At 35.0% G+C, this 20165-nt stretch overlaps 1 protein-coding gene across 3 annotated transcripts in view; it reads right to left on the bottom strand.

The window, feature by feature from the left end:
- The window catches only part of KLHL7 (kelch like family member 7), a 57546-nt gene that overhangs the window by 16623 nt on the left and 20758 nt on the right, over positions 1 to 20165 (bottom strand). For all 3 annotated transcript variants that reach the window (XM_079150577.1, XM_079150578.1, XM_079150579.1), the window contains exons 5-7: positions 16992 to 17167; positions 14264 to 14438; positions 5500 to 5642 (exon numbers count right to left, since the gene is read on the bottom strand). In XM_079150577.1, the coding sequence (XP_079006703.1) occupies positions 5500 to 5642; positions 14264 to 14438; positions 16992 to 17167 (494 nt within the window). The remainder of the gene's footprint in view (positions 1 to 5499; positions 5643 to 14263; positions 14439 to 16991; positions 17168 to 20165) is intronic.

The following is a 20165-nucleotide window of genomic DNA, read 5'->3' as shown; positions in this document are numbered from 1 at the left end:
CACACCCAACACAAGCCAGTGGGGGCTCTGCAGACTCTGGAGGGCAGAGCTGTAGGTGTTTCTGACCATATTAGCAGTGTTCATGCTTTTACCTTAGTGCAATGCTTCTAGAACAGTTTATTGGTGGTAAACACTACTGGTATATTCTTATAAAATTCTTAATTTTAATATAACACTATTTTCTTTATGCTTCTTTTATGCATATGATCTTTTAAAGTCATACACAGTGAGTAACTGTGATTTCCACCTTGATCACAGGGTAGGACTGTTTTCTCTTTAGAGAGAACGTGTTTAAGAAGGAAGGTGGCTATAAAATTGAGATAAAGTGATCTGAAGGCACTGTGAAATCTGTTTCTTTTTAAAATTTTTATTGAACCCAGTGGTGCTTAAACCACTGAGCCACATCCTTCTAGCCCTCCCTCCCCCCACCCCCGCCGCTTTTTTTGAGACAGGGTCTTGATGAGTTGCTTAGGGCCTTACTAAGTTGCTGAGGCTGAGACTGGCTTTGAACTTGGTGATCCTCCTACCTCAGCCTTCTAAGCTGCTAGGATTATAGGCATGTGCCACTGTGCCTGGCAAGGCACTATGATACCTTTAATAAATAATATTTCCAATAGGAAAATATGTTCTGATTTGAAGACAACTACTTCTTGATTTTTAAAATTAAAAAAAATTTAGGACTCATTCATATTATAGATCAGTCCCATAAAACCAACTTATAAAAATTTCTCTGACATGCTGTACACTGTTCTACTAGTTCATTCATCCTCACAAACTTGAGTACTCACATTAGGCCAGGCACTAACCTCAGTAATGAATCTACTTTAGAGTCCTGAGTGAGGTAATACAGGCAGGGCAAACCTGATCCTGGTGGTGCCATGAAATACTGTTTTCTGCCTTTGTGATTCACAGGTGCTAGTCTTCACTGCTGTTTTCACTTCTTGTTTGTTTCTGTTAGGGAATATGCAGAATCGCTTTTTTTCCTCCAGGGCATAGTCTCCCATTTCTTTACCATAGGAAAATAACAAGCCAAGATCCTTATAAAATTTCAATCCCTCAGCCTGTCATTTCACTAGTGGGAGTCCAAATAAAAACTGGTCAAGTAAGTCAACTTTTATTTAGATATCAATTACATAAGACATTACCATGCTACAACTTGTGAATAAGAGAAATAAAACACTCATACTGATCTTTCAATCACTAAGCACTTAGAAATTTAAAAAAACAGGTGTGAGATGCAGAAAAGGGGACTCAGCAGGCTTCATAAAAGAACCACTGGAGAAAAATAACATTTCAGTTCAATATAGTAATCCAAGACTTCCTTTTCTGTTAACATTCAGGGAGAAAAAATTAGGATTCTTGGTTATCCAAATAATTGATAATATTTAAGCCATTCAATGATACAAATATTTTCCATTGATGCCAATGACAATCCAAGGAATATCTAAAGACAATAGTTTACTGGACTACTGACTTAATTCTGGATAGTTTAAGTAAGAAACACTGCCTAAAATGTCCCATTTGGAGATCAATGCATTAAAAATGGTCACCATTTCGGCTTAGTGTAAGATTCAAACGAATGGGTTCCATTTAGTGATAGTGAAACCCATTTTAACATTTCTGAGCATACTAAATTCAAAAATTTTAAAGCATACCCATTACTACACAGTATTTCTTAGTTAACAGTCTACTTGAATTGAATAATGAAATAATATTCACTTTGGGAGATCCAAGATAAATAATAATTTATAATTAAATCAGTTTCCCTTATTTTAACATTAGAAACAATAAGGGCTACTAGACATGCTGAAATGTTACATATAATAGTAAATGGCAAAAGTTTTCAAGATGGTCTTTTATAGCAAAAAGAAGGGAGGGGGCCAACGCTTTAAATAGAAATATTTAACAAATATTGTAATAAAATTATAATTGGGTTAGTTTCCTGGAATAAGAGATAATTGATGGAATGAGGGTTTTTTTTTTTTTTTAAGCTAATAGTTAATTTCTCAATTATTTTTCCACTGGAAGACTAAAACTTGGTGGGTAAGTATGCAAAAAAGCAATTAAGAATGAATTACTGATAAAAGCAAAAAGGAAGATATAAAATGAGATTTTGAAGTTACAGTCTCACTTCCATCCTTGTGTAGAATATTCATCTCTTTTCAACTGTCCAATAAAAAAAAAAAATCAAGGAAAGCATTAGAACTATGGACTATTCATTTGCCTTATTCTAGAAATAATGCTCCCTGACCTCTAAATGATATCAAGATTCTTTTGCTTATCTGTACATCAAAATAGCCATTCACTTTATTTTAAAATATTTTCTACCAAAATTTGATTTCATTGCTTCTTCACTGCCCAAATCAACACCACCATATTTAGGCTGTGTTGGTGTAACTTATTAACAATTAAAGTTGTAGTTTGTAGCCATTTGAAGTGTTATGATTTTAGTTTTTGCTTAAAAAAAATAATTTGTCCTGTTATTGACTCAAAAGGATCTTGAAAAATTAAAAAAATACAAATAGCCATTTAAATGCCAACAGACCCTTACCTGGAATGAAACAGGTGGGTAGGTGTATCAAACTTTTCAGCACATTAAGGAAATATGGTCTTATGGGACCAGATTTTTACAAGCACTAAAACTTGGTATATAACTAACACTTGGCTAACGTATATTTCTGTTACTGTCTAGTCAAACTATTAGAGGAAATTTCTTGTCATCCGTTAGGGTAAATAATGTGATGGTCTGATCTCAAAGATCTCTTGTCTCTAGCACCACACCATAATCTAAGTTGCAGAGACCCTGGACCAGTTCACCTCCCCCAAAGGAAGTCACAGGCTCGTCTCCTTTGTTGATGCTCATGATACTGAACAGTTCTGGTGATGAGGACATAGAAAGGATCCTCAGTATCTTGGTTAAAAACAGAAGATAAACTAGCCTAGAACACCGTGTTGATCACTTTAAAGTCTTTATTTGTGCATAGGTCTAGAGTACAGGCTGGGAAGCTATGGCCTGAAGGTAATCCAGGTAATCCAGTCCATTACTTGTTTTTTTAAATAAGGTTTTATTTGAACACAGTCATGCCTATTGTTTATGTACCATTTATGTCTGCTCTCCTTGTATGGCACCAGAACTGAATAGTTGTGGCACAGAATAATGGCTTATTAAAGCTGTAATACTTACTCTAGCGTTTTACAGAAAAAGTGTGCCAAGTCCTGATTTATGGCATGTTTATCTAATCCCTTGGAAATGAAGAACAGTTTGCTGCCTCAAGCATCTTCTACATATTAAAGATGGGACATAACCTGTATTTGGGAGTTATGTCCCCCACCCTCAGCCAGTTTTACCATATAAAACAAAAAGCTCTCAATATTAAGTATGCTTCAGAGCAGGAGGAAGCCTTTTCAGTGAGATAGGCTGTACTAGTATGGCTCAGCTACTCGGACTACCCTATGATCTTAGGGCATCAGGATGTTGCATATAACTTGAGAAATGTACCGATATGATCGCAGGGCACACCTGTAGAATTCTGAAGCACAGGCAACCTCCTTTAAGTGAGTGCAATTCTTTGGCAACACTTCCTGGTTGGCCACTAGATTCGGACAGAAAGCAAATAAATTTCTGATGCCAAGGGAAACCAGGTGACCATATCATTAATCCATGTAGAACAATTTTACCTGACCCATCTAACCACAAAAATAGCATGCCTTCAACTAATTATGTAGTATATATGCACAAGTCTGGGCTTACTGGGGTTTCAAAGGCACAAAATACTCAAATGAGCTAATTATAATCCTTACCCAGTAGCCTTTCACCTCATTCACTGTCTTCTCCCTCAACCAGGATAATGTCTTCATGGAGGTATTCCCTATATAACCACTGACAAATTTGAGCTACCCAAGTTTGGTTCATTTTAAAAAGTACTAGCCAATACTGAACTGCATTACAATCCTTTTAGGAATTGTACTAAAGGACAATACAGAAGGAAAGTATTCTGATTTGGCAGAATTTCAAGCAGTTCATTTTGCTCTCCAATATATCTTTAGGAGGGAAAGCCTAAAGTCAGTTTTATCAATGTTTGGGCATCACTAATCATTTACTCAGATGGGTGCAGACTTGAAATAAGCAAGGATGCAAGATTGTTTACAAGATTTGAAGAAAGGCAATGTAGGTGGGCCTCCAGAAAGAACACACAAATTTATGTTCCACATGAACTCTTATTAGAGTGTCCACAATTGCAAACAAGTATCTTGTGTACAGAACTGCATCTATGTCCTCCCTTCCCAATTTGTTAGTTGCTCAATGGGTTGATGAGTGATCACAGTGGCACTGACAGAAGGGGTATAAGCAAGTAGTTATAGGAGCTAATGGATTTTTCCCTCTCTAAGGTCAATGTGAACCAGTGCTGACATTGACAGTAATGCTGACCAATTCTAAGTCCTTAATTTGTTACCATACTGTGAGGAAGCAAGTTAATTTACCTCACAACAGGCTCTCTTCACTGGGACTCTCCCATTGTTGAAGGGGCAATGCTTTGCCTTCACTGGAATTGATACTTCATTGAAATTGATGGATTTGGATTGGTCTTTCCTGTTCTGCACCTTTGTGTATCACTATTACATTATTACATAAAATACCTCCAAAGACCTACTTCACCTAGAAAGAAGCATCAGACAAGTATACTAATGTCAAAGAGATGTTCTGGTCTCATAGGGTTTTTATCATCAATCAAAACCATGCCTACAAAATTATGAAAGAGACCATTATGTGCTAGAATTCAGCATGAGTTATGGGTACTACTTTGTAAATTTTGGGTGTCATATTTGCTGTGCCCCAGCAATATAGTACCAGTAAAATATGGTATTATTTTTTCAACAACCAAAACATATAGGACTAAGAAATAAGAAGTAGAAATGCAAGTCAACTCTTTCAAGGGATAACTACATGTAAAAGATCATGTTCCTAGACCTATGACTCAGAATCTGCAAGCCCAATTGGCATAATATGTACTGAAAAGCACACTAAAATTGGAGATTGTTTCTAGATGATCAAAGTAATTTTATCTTTTTTCTGATTTTATCTTTTTTAGGTTTTCCAAATTGTTTAGAATGACTATTTATGTTTTAATTAAAATACTAATTACCGAAGAAAGAAAACAAATCTAACCCCAGAGGCTGGTTTTCCTTAAAAATAGCACACAATGAAAGCAAAAAGAATGAATGTAAGGACTTGCCAACAAAAAAAGACAGGAGAATTAGCTTTCCATTTTCTTTGGTTATGGTTGCTATAAAGAACTTCAGAGCAACTATGGGAACATTTGAAATCTAAGTCTCAATTTCCTTATCTGTAAAACAAAAACGATAACTACGTATCTCATAAGGTATGTGAAAGAATGCCATAAAGTGACATATTTAAAAAGACACAAATTATTACTACTTGGGTTAAGTGAGTGTGTATCTGTTCAGTGCTTTCAAAACTGAAGAATAAATATTAGTTACCTTTGGGTTAAAATATCTACAGGACTGTGGTTGGGAGCCTCCAAATAAGGCTATGCGGTAATCATGTTTCTTTCTTCTAGGTCTTGTGCCATCTGCAAGTTCTTCTCTGTCCTCTGGAGACAGCAGATGGTACCTCATTCCACCTGTAGAAAAACACATAGCAACTATTCAAGAACTTCAGGCACTAATGCAGTGTTTTGAAAAAGAAATGCCAAGACATAATAGTGCATTTATTTTATCATTACTTATAACATTCAAAGAAAATAAGGGGGAACATGGCAGGAGAAATGTACAAGGATCTGAATCCTAACCAACTTATTATTCTCAACAATTGCCATGGTTTTAAGATTGTGCCATGTACTTACTACATTCCAGCAAATTTCCTGGCTCCACAAGCAATAGCTACCCAAAACAATAATTACTGAAATCCACACCTCCTAAAACCTAGTGATTCTATAACAATATATTGGAATTACATAGGAAATCTCTGAAACTTTACCCATGTCCTATCACAAACCAATTAAAATTTCTGGTGGCAAGGCCCAGGTACATGTATTTTAAAGAGTTCCTGGTCACTTAAAATGTGGTTCAAAGAGCAGCAGCTTCAGCATCTGGGAGTTTGTTAGAAATGCTGCATCCCAGGCCCCCCATTGACCCACCCAATCAGCATCTGCATACTTAAAATTCCAAGGTAATTCAGATATACATAAAACTTTGAGAAGCACTGTCTTAGATGACTCTCAAATGCAATAAAGATTCAGAACTAACATGCTATTTTTCCTTCAGCACTTCCTCAATTTGGTTAAGGGTCAGTTAATCAAAGACTCTTTAAGGTGTCATTTTACAACAAGGAGAGGAAAAAAAAAGGTTATTATCAATGTCAGATAATATATGAGGGGAAAACCATCCCTACCTCACATTTTACTTTAAACTCCAAATCAATACAATCTGGAATATGCAAAAATATCTCATAATACCTAAAAGAAAAATAGTGTGGTTAAAATAAAAAAGGTTCCCGTGTGACAAAGCCTAAAAATAATAAAAACATGGAGCAACAAAAGAATGTTCCGACTTAACTACATAAAATTTTAAGAAAAATTACCATGTGAAAAAAGGACAAGACAAAATCAAAAGACGATGACAAACTAAGGAACTATTTATACTATAAAGAAAACTATAGGGGCTGGGCTGGGGCTCAGTGGCAGAGCGTTTACCTAGCACATGTGAGGTCCTGGGTTCAATCCTTAGCATTACATAAAAAAATACCCAAATAAAATAAAGACATGCTGTCTATCTACAACTGCAAAAAAGTTACAAACCTAGAAAATTATAAAAAGACATCCTAGTAATAAGATTAAGACCAACAACTTAACAGAAAATTAATTGAAGTGCCTCAATATAGTTCACAAAAAAAGAACTATGAACAACTCTTAGATATATGAAAATATGCTTATCTGCTCTACTTAAGAGAAATACAAATTAAAGTCATAGTCTTTCGCTTATCAGATTGGCCAAGATAAAACTGGAACACAGGACAAAAGGGTGTGTGTGTCTGATGAGGAAGAGGGTCATATAGTGAGGTTCAAAAAAAATCACAAATATACATACTCTGTAGCCCAGGAATTCCCCCTGTAGGAGTTATGAACCTAAAGTTCACTGTTAGGGAAGTGGTTAAAAAATTAGGATATATCCATACAATGAAATATTATATGTGACTGTTTAAGAATGAAAAAGGTTAATATGTACACATGAATGATCTCTAAGAAATAGTGTGGTGTGAAACTAAACAAGATATAGCTGGGTGTGGTAACACACATCTGTAATCCCAGGGACTGAGGAGGAAGGATTGCAAGTATGAAGTCAGCCTGGGCAATTTAGCAAGATTCTGTCTCAAAACAAAAAAGATAAAAAGGGATGGTGTGGGAGGTGTAGATCAGTGGTAGCACACCCTTGGGTTCCATCCCTAGTACCATACACACACAAACACATACACAAAAAACCCAAGAGATAGAACAGAACACAGAGGGCAGAATCATTTGTGTTAAAAAATTGTATTTTAGGCTGGACGTGGTGGCACATGCCTGTAATTCCAGTTACTCAGGAGGCTGAGGCAGGAGAATCATAAGTTCAAAGACAGCCTCAGCAACTTAGCGAGACCCTGTCTCAAAATAAAACATAAAAAGGGCTCGGGATGTGGCTCGAGTTAAAACGTCTCTGGGTTCAATTTCCAGGATAAAAAACAGAATATTTTTAAATATATATATATATACACACACACACACACACACCCATTTTATAAATAATTTATACATGTATAAATAAGCAAATGATTATATATTTATTGTACACAGTCTCAAGACTACCTCTTGAAGGATATACAGGACAGTTAGAAGGGCGTGGAAAAAGGCCTATCAGTGAGACTTGCTTTTCACTATGTACCCTTTTGTATCTTTTTGAATTTCTATGATGTATAATATTACTGATAAGAAAATTCAACAGTGCAAAAAAATTCTTAACACATGCAAGTCACTTCTGTATATGAGGCCGTGTTGGGCTTTTAGAAAAGAGGTATAGAAAAAAAGTTTGTGGGTGAATGAAAATCAATATTTAGCATTCCCTTTCATTTTAGAGTTTGAGTAGACACTTTTGCATAAGAACAGCTAGAAACCTCAGACACCAAGGCCCTAGTTTTACGTCAGGAGTCCATACCCTATGGCAGAGGCTGGCAAAATTTTTTTTGTGAAGGGTAGACAGTAAATACCTTAGGCTTTGCCAGTCACATTTGGTTTCTGTGAAATACTGTTTTTTACATTTCTTTCACAAATGTAAAAACCACTAAAGCTCAAAACTGGATTTAGCCTGGGATAATTCTTGAAATGTGGTCCTGTGACCCAGAGCATCAGCATCACCTGGAAACATGATAGAAATTCAAATGATTGGACACTAGCCCAGAGCTTCTGCATCTAAAACTCTGGGGTTTCAGAACTACTGCTCCAGCAAGGTTCTACACATGATGAAGATTACCTGAATAGTATATCAATATAATACTTCCAGCACAAGAAAGTAGAGAGGGGAGAGAGAGGAGGGAACTGTTTTCAGTCAACAGGATGCTGGATGAAAGTAGCTAACCCAGAGGAAACATGAACTATATTCCTTCTCTGATAGGTTATTTATTTATTTATTTTTCTGTCTCCAAGGAGAGGGCTGGAAACACTTTGGCACCTGTCCTTGAGAAGCTCATAGATCCTTAGGTATATTTCTTTGGGAGCTACTCCTTTCAGTGTTGTTATTGTTTGAAAAATTTGAGTAAAAATTTCAGACATGTCCACTGTAGGGCCTTTAACTATGTACTTTACTATATAACTCATTTTCTTTTATATATACATTCTTCTGGCTTAGCTTTATTCTATTTTTTAAGTCATCTTTTCTGTTTTTCTTCCTCTCTGAAAAGGCAACACAAATTAGATGGCAAAAAGACAACTTGTGATCTGAAGAAGGGAGGCTGGAGGCTTTCTTTCCCCTACTTAGCTCTGCCAACGCCTCCACTCTTGAAGTCTTATTTAGTCAAGAAGTTATGGAACAACTCACTGTTCTTCATTAAGTCAGGGGAAAAAAAAAGAAAGACTGCAATGAGTCTGGTAAGCTAAACTAAAAAACAAAGCTTCTTGCTTAACAGCCTCATCTCCACACTTGAATTTCTCAAATAATGCTGCTATCCTGTTTCTAAATCAATTCAGAATTCGCATAAGAACTAAATGCTAGACTCTGAGCCTGGCTAGTCCTCTTTAACAGCTCACGACATGTGTGAAGAAATGGTGCAGCTCTCTACCCAGTGAAACCGTAAGGTCTGAAAAATAACAGAATTTTCAAATTGAGGATTAATGAAAAACCTGATATTAGCATGTATGTAATCCAAAAGATGGAGCCCTAATCAAGTCTTTTTTGTGATACTGATTTTCTTTCATCTCTCTATTTAAAGGGACTGGTGGTCACCTGTGCTCTACCTAAACATATCTTGGTCTTCAAGATGCCAGGCTTTGCTTTAAGTAGTTCTGTGAATTCACCATTTCTATTCCCCCTCTTCAACACTTATATGTACATATTTACAAGGGTGTGTTCTTCACCCATATCCTCTTCTCTTTTTCCCTTGAAAGACTTAATTGGGTTCAAACATTCCTAGTCTTTAAAAAATTTTTTTTTCATTTTTCATTTAACAAAAAATATTTTAAGCATACACTGTTGTGGTTCTGCTGCCTGTGAAAAACTTCCATATTACTAGTTATTCATAAAATGTTTTCAGTAACCATAGAGCATTTCATTATAAGGATATAGCATAATATTTTTCTAAATTTGGGGCAACATTGGGTTAACTTACCTATTTTCCACATGTTACTCTAAAGCTATAGCTGTGTGACAAGTCTAATAGAGTTTTCCATTAGACTGCCAAATCAAGGGACAAGTGATTTAATAATTCAAACACTCCAGCTTATTACCAATCTTGAGGTCATCTTAGGAAGAAATGAAAGGGCTCATTTTTCTTTCACCAGTTTCCTTAACTTTGTGCCAGAAACCAGTTATACCTTAAATCAATCACCCAAATGAGATTCAAACTCAAACTTAAGTTCCAGAGTGAATTACAACTATCTTCTAAGACAGGTTTTCTTGCTTATCATATACAAATTGAAATCTATCTTGCTGCCCCATGTGGTTTCTGGTTTAAACTGAAAGGGAATTCAAGAGCCTATAGAGGCCAGCAGTATACTTAACTGTGTATCACAGTCACTATTTAAACACTACATATTTCATATCTGTTGAAATAATCTAATTTGCACTTATAGGAAAATGACAGATTAGATTTACAGAAATATTTTCTTGCTACAAAATAACTCTAAATGTTGAAAAGAATAAAATAAATTTCTCTTTGAATGCATAGCTAAGAGATTAGAGATAGAGGATCAAAATTAAGAAAAAAGCTAAACACCAGAATAGTAACCATTAAGAGACTTGTGCTATTCTAAAGTCTTTTGGTAATATTGTAAACCAGAAATTGTTTTTACTGGCTACATGAGGGAGAAAAAGATAAGGACTTGAACCTGCTCAAGAGAGAGTTGGAACTGAGATATCTGCTTAAAGCTGGATTGCTTGGACCAGCAGTTACACTTTCAGTGAAAAACAGGCTAAGAAACATCTGCCTGATGGCAAAGCAAGAAACAGTAATGTGCCTATTTAAACTTTAGAGACATAGTCTCTCTCCTTTGAGAATTTTCAACGACATCTCTGCCTGTAGGCAGGTTTGAAGTTTGAATTTACCCTACCTACAAGTCTAGGAAACCAACAGCCAAGAAAAATTCAAAGGAGCAGAGTTTGCTAAGGAACCTGGCAAAAGCAAGTACTATTTTCCTTTTAAGGAGAACAGAGAAGACCTGCAGGGACATAACCAAGCCCCCAAAATCCCTGGAGATTAAGAGCAATCAAATGTTAAGTACGTAATCTCAAATTACAATACACACAAGAAATTAAACTACCAGGAAAAAGTCAACAGAAAAAACACCAGCATATGACCTCCAGATACTTCAGATACTGTTATTACCAAACACGGAACATAAAATAGCTATATTTACAGTGAAAGAACTGAAACAAAAGAAAAAAAAAAAACGATCAATAAAATGATCAGGCTGATAAATAATAAAAGAAAAAGGACACTATTCACAGTTGCAACAATAAAAATAGCTACAATTACAATACATCATACTTGATAATACATGGCTGTGCTACTAGTTATGTATGTATTATCCTGTTCAGTCATTTTAGAGTGTACCCTTCTACTTATAAAAAAAGTTTTCTGTTAAAGACTATGCTGTGGTATGCTGTAGCAGTCTCATTAAAAAAAATAGCTACAATTAAAAAAGCAGAAACTAATAAAATTATGAATTCTCTAAAACATATGACAACTTAAATGAAGTACAAAACTAACTAAAGAAAGGTACTAGAATGAAATGGAAGAGAAAGTGTATATAGATTTATGCATACTTATGTTTAAATCACTGGGAAAGATGAACTATTGGATGATACTGGACCATCTTACTAGACATTTAGAAACAAATTACTTGGTACCAAATAAATGTCAGTAGGATGAAGACTTAAAGGAGAAAAGACAAGAAATCCATAAGTGGACAAGAGGAAAATTTAGGTAATTTAAAAAAATCTTGGGATAGTGAAGACTTTTCTAACTACCTCACTATAAAGCCAGGCATCATAAAGGAAAAGACTGATTCGAGATTTAATATAATAACAACATGATGTTGAACTTCCCATTTCGAGACCTTTTTTTCTCATCTTAAAAATCACTCTAAACACCAAGGACACAAGAAGCAATCACAAACTAACAATACTATGAGAACTATAACTATAAAACATTATTAATGAAGCCAGCAGATGTGTGTCATAACTAAATGATTATGCGAAGAGAAAAAAATGAAATGCAGGCCAAATTACCCCCAGAATCTTGGAAACAACCATAACTGTACTAAGTACTCCAGAAGAGGAGAGGATGGACATGAAAACAACAGAACTCTAGAATTCCAAATTAAACAACAGTTGAACTCCCAGGCCTTTTCCCCCTGCTGTAGTTAGGTACTGGCCATAGCTGGACAAGTCTTCTACAGGACAGGAGGAATGATCTTTAGAAATATTGACAGATGATCCAGACTTGGGGAACAACACAAAAGAGTGTAGAACTGAAACCAGGGATTAAGTGAAAAAATATCTCCTTACCCAGCTCCTAAATGCTGTACCCAACTTATAACTCCTGAGAAAATACTGATGTTTGGGGCCTCCCAACTAAAAAATTTACTGGCTACTCAGATTACCCTACAGTTAAGCCCCAAAAATTATAAACCCTCTCACACGCACAACTGATATGATCTATCAGTTTTGTAAAAACTCACTCTTACATGATTGACAGAGCATTTAAGAAAAGCTTTTAACAAACAGGAAAATTCAAAGGTAATACAGAAAATATAAGAAAACTCCAAAGGCACTATAATGACTACTTTAGAGTGATAAGATATTGTGCTCATGAAATAAGTAGAAACACATGGAAATTAAAAATAGCTGAAAAAGATTTAGCAGGAAAAAAATTTTTTTAAGGCTATCTCTTTGAAGAGAACCAACAAAGATGGAAATAGGAGACATAAAAAAAGATTAGAGTCAAGGTCTGAAAAAATCACAGTATCATTCATTAATAAAGAACTGAGACATCTTTGGCTGAAAAGAGAATACCCAACATGACTTTAAAAAATAAGATACACATCAAGGTATACTACTGTAAACTTGAGAAACATCAGAGGTGAAAGAAAACAAGATATATATGTCTCTATTTCTGCCCCCAAACTGGGGATTGAACCCAGGGGCACTTTACCACTAAACTACACCTCCAGCCCTTTTCATTTTTTATTTTGAGACAGGGTCTCATTAATTTGTTTAGGTCCCCTTTAAATTGTTGAGGCTGGCCTTGAGCTTATAATCCTCTTCCCTCAGCCTCCTGAGTTGTTGTTGGGATTACAGGTATGTGCCACTGGGCCCGGCTAAGAAAAAAGATAATAAATATTCACAAGAGAGGAGTGAGTAAATAAATGAATAAAAAAGTAAGGGGGTGGGAGGGGTGGGGGGAAGGGAAAAAATAACAGAATGAAAAAAGTAAGAAAGGATAAGACTGGCATTAGACTTCTCAAAAGTAACAGTGGTGACCTGAAGATAATTCTAACTTAAAATGATTTTCAACATAATTTTATGTCCAGTTTAACTATCATTCAATGTTCTATGGTGAAATACTCATGAGATTTGTTAAGTCTACAAGTATTTACCATTCACGTATTCTTTACCAGGAACCTTTTTTTTTTTTTTTTTTGGTACCAGGGTGCTTAACCACTGAACTATGTCCCCAGCCCTTTTTTATATTTTATTTAGAGACAGAGTGTCACTGTTAGGTTGCTGAGACTGGCTTTGAACTCGAGATCCTCCTGCCTCAGGCTCCCGAGCTGCTGGGACTACAGGCATGTATCACTGTGTCCAGTTAACCAGGAACCTTTTAGAAGATATGTTCCATCAGAATTAAGAAAGAGGCAAACCTGGGATCCAGCAGATAATGGACACATATAAGTAAAAGAATTTTCCAGGATGGTGACAGGAAGCCCCAGCACAAGGACTGTGCATCAGGCCTAGAGAGCAAACATCCCATATTGGAATGGGCAGAAGGCTCAAAAAGGGATATTTCCAACAAAGAAAGCAACAGATTGCTTAATTGTTCAGATAACTTTATTAAGTGGCATTTTAAAAGGGTATTGAGAGCTTGAGACTTAGCTGATAAGTCAAGAAAATTAAAACAAATGAAAAATATTCAGCAATAATTGGCTCCAAGCAAAAAAAGAAAAGTTATTTAGGAAGGAAAATGTGATAAAAGTATACTATTTGGTTAAATAAAATAAAAAAGGAAACACCAGAAACCAAAGTACATGAAAGTTATTGTATACAGAAGTAGAAAAAGCCTAAATATTTCTACCTTCCTTCATGTAAGTCCCTGTAAAATAAAGCTGAGGCTAAGTCTTCTCCAGGGGACTTAGAGAACCCTGAGGGACTGACTCTGTGGAAGTGCAAAGTCTTCCATATTTCTCCTTGGCTATTGAGTCTGATCCATTCTAATGGATTAAGCCCATGGGAAACTGGCCATATGATCAGGTTATAAATGGATATTAAGGCAACTTACTTATCACCATCTTAAGGCATTCAGGATTGTCTTGAATAAGTGGTTCAGCTTGTACTGTTTTACTTAAGAAATTCTTTGATATAAGAGGAAACCTGACTTTAGCAAGGATGTCAACCATAAATGGCTGGCGATTAGGTTCATCATATTTCAACCACCTGACTGCAGCATCATAAACCTAAGGGGAAAAACAGCATAGTAAAGTTTTTAGATGGCAGAATCATTCCAATTATCTATGGTTACTCTCACATTGAGGGGGGATAACTCATGGGGGACCACCACTTATTCCCAGTATTTATTCAAATATTTGCTTTCATTCCGAAACACTTGCCTATATTTCAGAACAGCTTACATACTGCTCTAGTGAGTCTTGTTGATGATATTTTCTAGAAGTAACTATTACTATATAATGTAATCACAAGGAAGGTGTTACATGAATAATTTTTTTAAAAACAAAATAAAGTTTCCTATTTGGAAGGAGATACAGCAAACAGAAAAAAACTTTATTGATTAATGATAGTTTCAATGTATGCTCATATAGTCCAAAGGGGTCTTTCATCCTAGGTCACCATGATTTAATTTCAATCTTATATTCCTACTTAATGAACTGACAGACTTATCTGCTTTCTAGAAACTTAGATACAAAAGTTCCATACTTTATGAATTATAGAATATTTATATTATAATTATTTTTCAAAATAATACTGTGGCATTCATTTTAACTGCACGGAACAAGTCCAAACTCATTAGTATGAATTTATAAATTATTTTAAATACATCAAAAGCAAATTTATCACTTCATATACACATATCTACCACACACACATAATGAGCTCGTTAAACTAGTAAATTTGGGGGTGATGTTAATAATCCAAGATCTGATCTTCTATGAGCTAGTTAATTTTTTAAGGAAATTGGACTTTTTAAAAAATAGATGTTTTATTTTAGAATAGTTTTAGATTTACAGAGAAGTTGCCAAGACTGTGTAGAGAGTTCCATACACTCTGAATGTAGGTGTTAACATGTTCTGTTAGTATATTTGTCACAAATAATGTACCAATAGTGATGTCTTGACTAAGGTCTGTACTTTTTATTGAACTTCTTTAGTATTTATCAAATGTTGTTTTTCTGCCTCATATCCCATAAAGGACATCACATTACACTTAATCATCAAGGTACCTTAGGCTTTTCTAGACTGTGACAGTTCTTCAGACTTTTCTTGTTTTGAGTTCTGGTCAAGTAATTTCTAATGTCCCTCAATTTGAGTTTGTCTGATGTTTTACTCATTGGACTGGTGTTATGTTCTGGGGGAGGTGTTATGTACAGAGGGGATGTGCCATCCTCATTACATCAAATGTGCATGCAATCAACATGACTTATCACTGATGATGTTAATCTTGATCACCTGTAGGTAGTGTCTGTCAGGTTTCTCAAAAGTGTGAAGTACTTTTTCTTCCGTTGCATATGTCAGTTAATTTTGATCACAGAACTGAAGTGTGTTTTGTTTTGCTTGTTTTTTACAGTACTGGGGATTGAACTCAGGGCTGCTTTACTACTGAGCTACATCCCCACCCCTTTTCATTATAATCTGAGATGTGGTTTTGCTAAGTTTTGCAGGCTGGCCTCGAAATTGCAATCCTCTTCCCTCAGCCTCTGGAGCAGCCGGGATTACAGATCTGAGTCACACGTCCAGCTGTTTATTTGCTTGTTTTTTCCCTGAGATGAGAGTCTCCCTATGTCTCTCCAGACTTGCTGCTTGGTAGCTGGGACTTCAGTGAGTACTACTGCACTGGGTGTTACAGAACTGCATTTTTTTTTTGCCTAGTCAATCCTCCAGGGTGTAATTTGTCAGCTTGCAAATTGATACTCTAAACCATGATGAAAACAGGGCAAAAGAACAAGACTTAGTAAAAAATTTTGTTTTTGGAACAAAAGCAACTCAAAGCATATGATCTTTCAGTATATTACCACCCTATTTCCTATTGCTGCTGTTAACAAATTACTGCAAATTTAGTGGCTTAAAATACAGAGAAAGATTTCTCTGAAATTTTCAGAAGGGCTGAAAATAAAGATTAAATGAGTCTGCATATTAAAGTGTTTCCCCACCCACCTCCCAAATGCCTGCAACAGCTTATACCTCTGACAGTTCATCTCACTATTCTGGAGGTCAGAGTGTAAAATGGATCATACTTGGGGTAAAATCATGCCAGCAGGGTTACCTGGTGGTTTTATAAGGGATACCATTTCCTTTCCCTTTTCAGAACATAGCAGCTGCCTGCATTCCTTGGTGTGTGATCCCCTCTACCTTCAAAGCTGGTAATGATCAGGTCAACTCTTTCTCACATTGCATCCCTCTTCCACATTTAAGGACCCTTATGATTACATGGGACCCACCTGAATAATACCCTGATTCCAAGATCCTTAACTTATCATACCCTCAAAGTTCCCTGAGTCATGGAATGTAACATATTCAGTTTCTGGGGATTCAGATGTAGACATCTTGTTCTGGTTACCATGCAGTTTTATCTCTACTAAGTGGACTCTCAAACAGCTGGTCCCTACAAGCACCCAAGATTTACTTTTCCTAAGAAATAGCCTTTGGAATATTGTTTATTATAAAAAACATATTCTCTCCTAATCTGATTCTTTTCCTTATGTATCCAAACATCAGGTATAAGAAATCAATAAAGAATTTTTTACTAAGAAAAATGTAAGAAGACACTTTAGTCACCTGATCCTCTGCTCTCACAGTCAATGTGTCCTGGTTGAGAAGATGTGTTACTCGTTTGACGTCAAGTTGTAGAAATTCATCAGTTTTGTAAACTTCAGTAAAATGCTGATGAATAAAGTCATCTGCTGTTGCTTTCAATTCAGGACAGTCCAGACACTCTGCAAGCACACTTATACCTAAACACAGAAAGAAAATATATGAATAAAAAAAATCAAATATACATTAAAGATAAAACACGACTTCAGGAAGACATGACTAAATTTCATAAATCTGAATCCTTCTTTGTTCCACTGATTTGTCTATTCTTTGTACTAATGTCACTGTTGAGGTTTGGCTAATATTAATATTTTGTAGGGAAAGCCCCCTTCAATGCTTTTTAAACTTTTCTTGTTTATTGTTAAATATTTTCTCTTACAAATCAATTTAAAAATAAATTAACATTCTGCTTTTAAAAATCCTGACATGATAAATTAGGATGGTTCAGAACTTGTGGATTACTTTGGGGATGGTGGACTTCTGCAACATGGAGGAATTCCACTTAAGAACAGGACATATATCAAATTATATTCTGATAAATACATTCATAGTGTTTATTTAGATTTTATGATCTTCAGTGTAAATAACACAATTTTCTTCATATAGGCCCTATGTATTTTCCCTTCAGTATTTTCGAGCTATTTTAATCTTCATTTAGGTGGGAGTTTCCCTGTTAATTGGATACTTATGTTCCATATCAGAACTCTGTGAAGTATTGTTCATGGGCCAAATCCAGTCACAAGAGCTTGTTTTTTTCTTATGGTCAGCAAGTAAGAATGGTGCTTAAGGTTTTTTTTTTTTTTTTTGTTGTTGTTCATTTTTAAATGGTTATTTAAAAAAATAGAGGAATAAGGGAAGAAGAGTAGGGTGAAAGTGAAAGAGGAGGACAGGAATGGGAGAAAACAAGGACGACATATGGTTTGCAAAGAAAATATTTATTTTCTGGCCCTTTACAGAAAAAGTTTAATAACTCTTCTTCTGTATAAAACCACTGGTTATTTTTATATTTTTGTATGTGCTTTTTGTGGCAGGCCTCCTAATTATTTTTCTTTCATATTTCAAGTTCATGTCTTCACATAATGAGTTTTGATGCATCATATTTATACCTTAAAGGTTCTTGTCACTGATGTCTGCTGACCAACTTGTTGGATCAGGTGGCATTTTCTACCTCCTTTGTAAAAAGGTGCTGACCAATGCCATGGCATACTGAATGCTCATGATGAAAAGTCTGTTATATCTGTATGCTTCTGCTCCCACCAGGGAGATGATATTTCACTAACAACTCTTTCTAGTTTAAGAGTTTATGTACATCAGGAATAGGTACTAAAATCACAAAAGTGCTGTCAGCACCTGTTTCTAAGATTTGAAGTATTTATTTCTCATATAGCTTGTTAATAAATTAAGAGATTTCTTCAGACTAAACTCATTGAAAGGTAGCATTTCTAAGTAAATATTACCTAGTCACACAATATTATTACTATTATTTTAATTAATAAACTTTATTTTTGAGAGTAGTTTTAGGTACACAGCAAAACTGAAAAGTACAGAGATCCCTATACTCCCTGTCACCACACACATAACTTCTTAGTCATTCTGCACCAGAGAGGAAAAGGATTTTTCAAAGAACATTCAAAGCCAGGAGCTGTGGCATGTAAACGTTGCATCTACTCAAGCGGGTGAGGTAAGAGGAGTTTGAAGCTAGCCTGACCCTAGCTCAAACAAACAAACAAACAAAAAAGTATTTTATATATTTTACATTTTTAGCATTAAAAAATCAACCCCTCTAAATGAAACTAAAGTTTTATGTACATTTATACATACATACTTTACATAGGCTTGTTGTTTGATGTTGGCATTATGATGATCCTATCCTAATAGAGTAAATGAACTGAGACATTTTCTATCCTTTCCATGATTTAGATACTTTAAAAAATATGACCATCATTCCATGGAAGCTTGGAAGAATTAACCCATAAAATCATCAAGCAAACAGCATTAGTTGAGAACATTTTTAATCTTTTCAATTGTTTTAGGTTATCAATTTCAAATTATCTGTTTTGGAAATCAATTTTAGTTACTGTCTTTTGCTTTCTTGTCTATAGTTCTAATTCTTAATGTTGTCCTTTGATATTTCTTCTTGATTAAAGTTTGAGGCTATTTTATATTGTTCTTTAAAATAATTAGCTTTTGTCTTTCTAATCAAGTCTAATCTATTAGTTTAATTTTTCTACATCATTAATTTACATTTTAAAGAATATTTTATTTTCCTTGTTTAAATTTTTTCCCCATCTTTGAGCAGGATGTTTATGTCAAGAAAGAACAAAATGTAAAGCATTTATTTGGAAAACATTTTGAGACTATTAATTTTCTTCCAAGAAATACTTTGGTTACATTTCAAAGGTTTGATTTTATAATTGCCTTATCATATTTTTCTATATAGTCTATAAGTTAATTTTAAATACCTCTTTTAAAAGTACTTTTCAAAATAATTCTTCAGGTAAATTTCCAAGTGCTAAGAATGGGGCTGAAGGAAACAGAGAGCCTTCTGTGTTTAATTTCTAGCTTTACTGCACTGTACACTTAGGGAATGGTGGTTTTGTCTCGTCTCTTCTCTTTGAGGTACTCCAGAATCTATTTCTGGTGATCAGTATTTATAAATACTCCAAGGGAATCTGAAAATGATTTGTATTCAGAGATCCACTGAGTAAAACATTCTGTGCTATTTCAACATGTTTGTGCTATTCAAATCCTTACACTTTTTCTAAGCCTATTTTTCTGATTTCTGGGCAATTCTCTGAGTAACTCATGAGTCTTTCAACAAATTCCCCCTTTAAACCAGCAAAAATCAGTTTATTTTGCTTGCAGCTAAGATAATCAGCATATCCCTATTTGGGCTATTTACCTCTCACTTGGCTTCTGTCCTTCCTCTGATAGTTTTCTTAGAATTAGGTGATTATTTACTATTTCCTTAAAATTTCCCAAATGAATAATGTCTTAGAACATAATTCTTTTCTTTTTCCACTCTCATTTGCAAACCTTTTGCTATTATATTTTTTTTCTTTTTTTTTTTAAACCAGGGATTGAACCCAGGGGTACTTAACCACTGAGTTACATATGCAGCCCTTTTTTATATTTTAT

This window comes from Sciurus vulgaris (genome assembly GCF_902686455.1).
Source record: "Sciurus vulgaris genome assembly, chromosome: 8".
Lineage (NCBI taxonomy): Eukaryota > Metazoa > Chordata > Mammalia > Rodentia > Sciuridae > Sciurus > Sciurus vulgaris.
The sequence above is the reverse complement of the archived record's forward strand: the minus strand, read 5'-3'. Positions and strand labels throughout refer to the sequence as shown.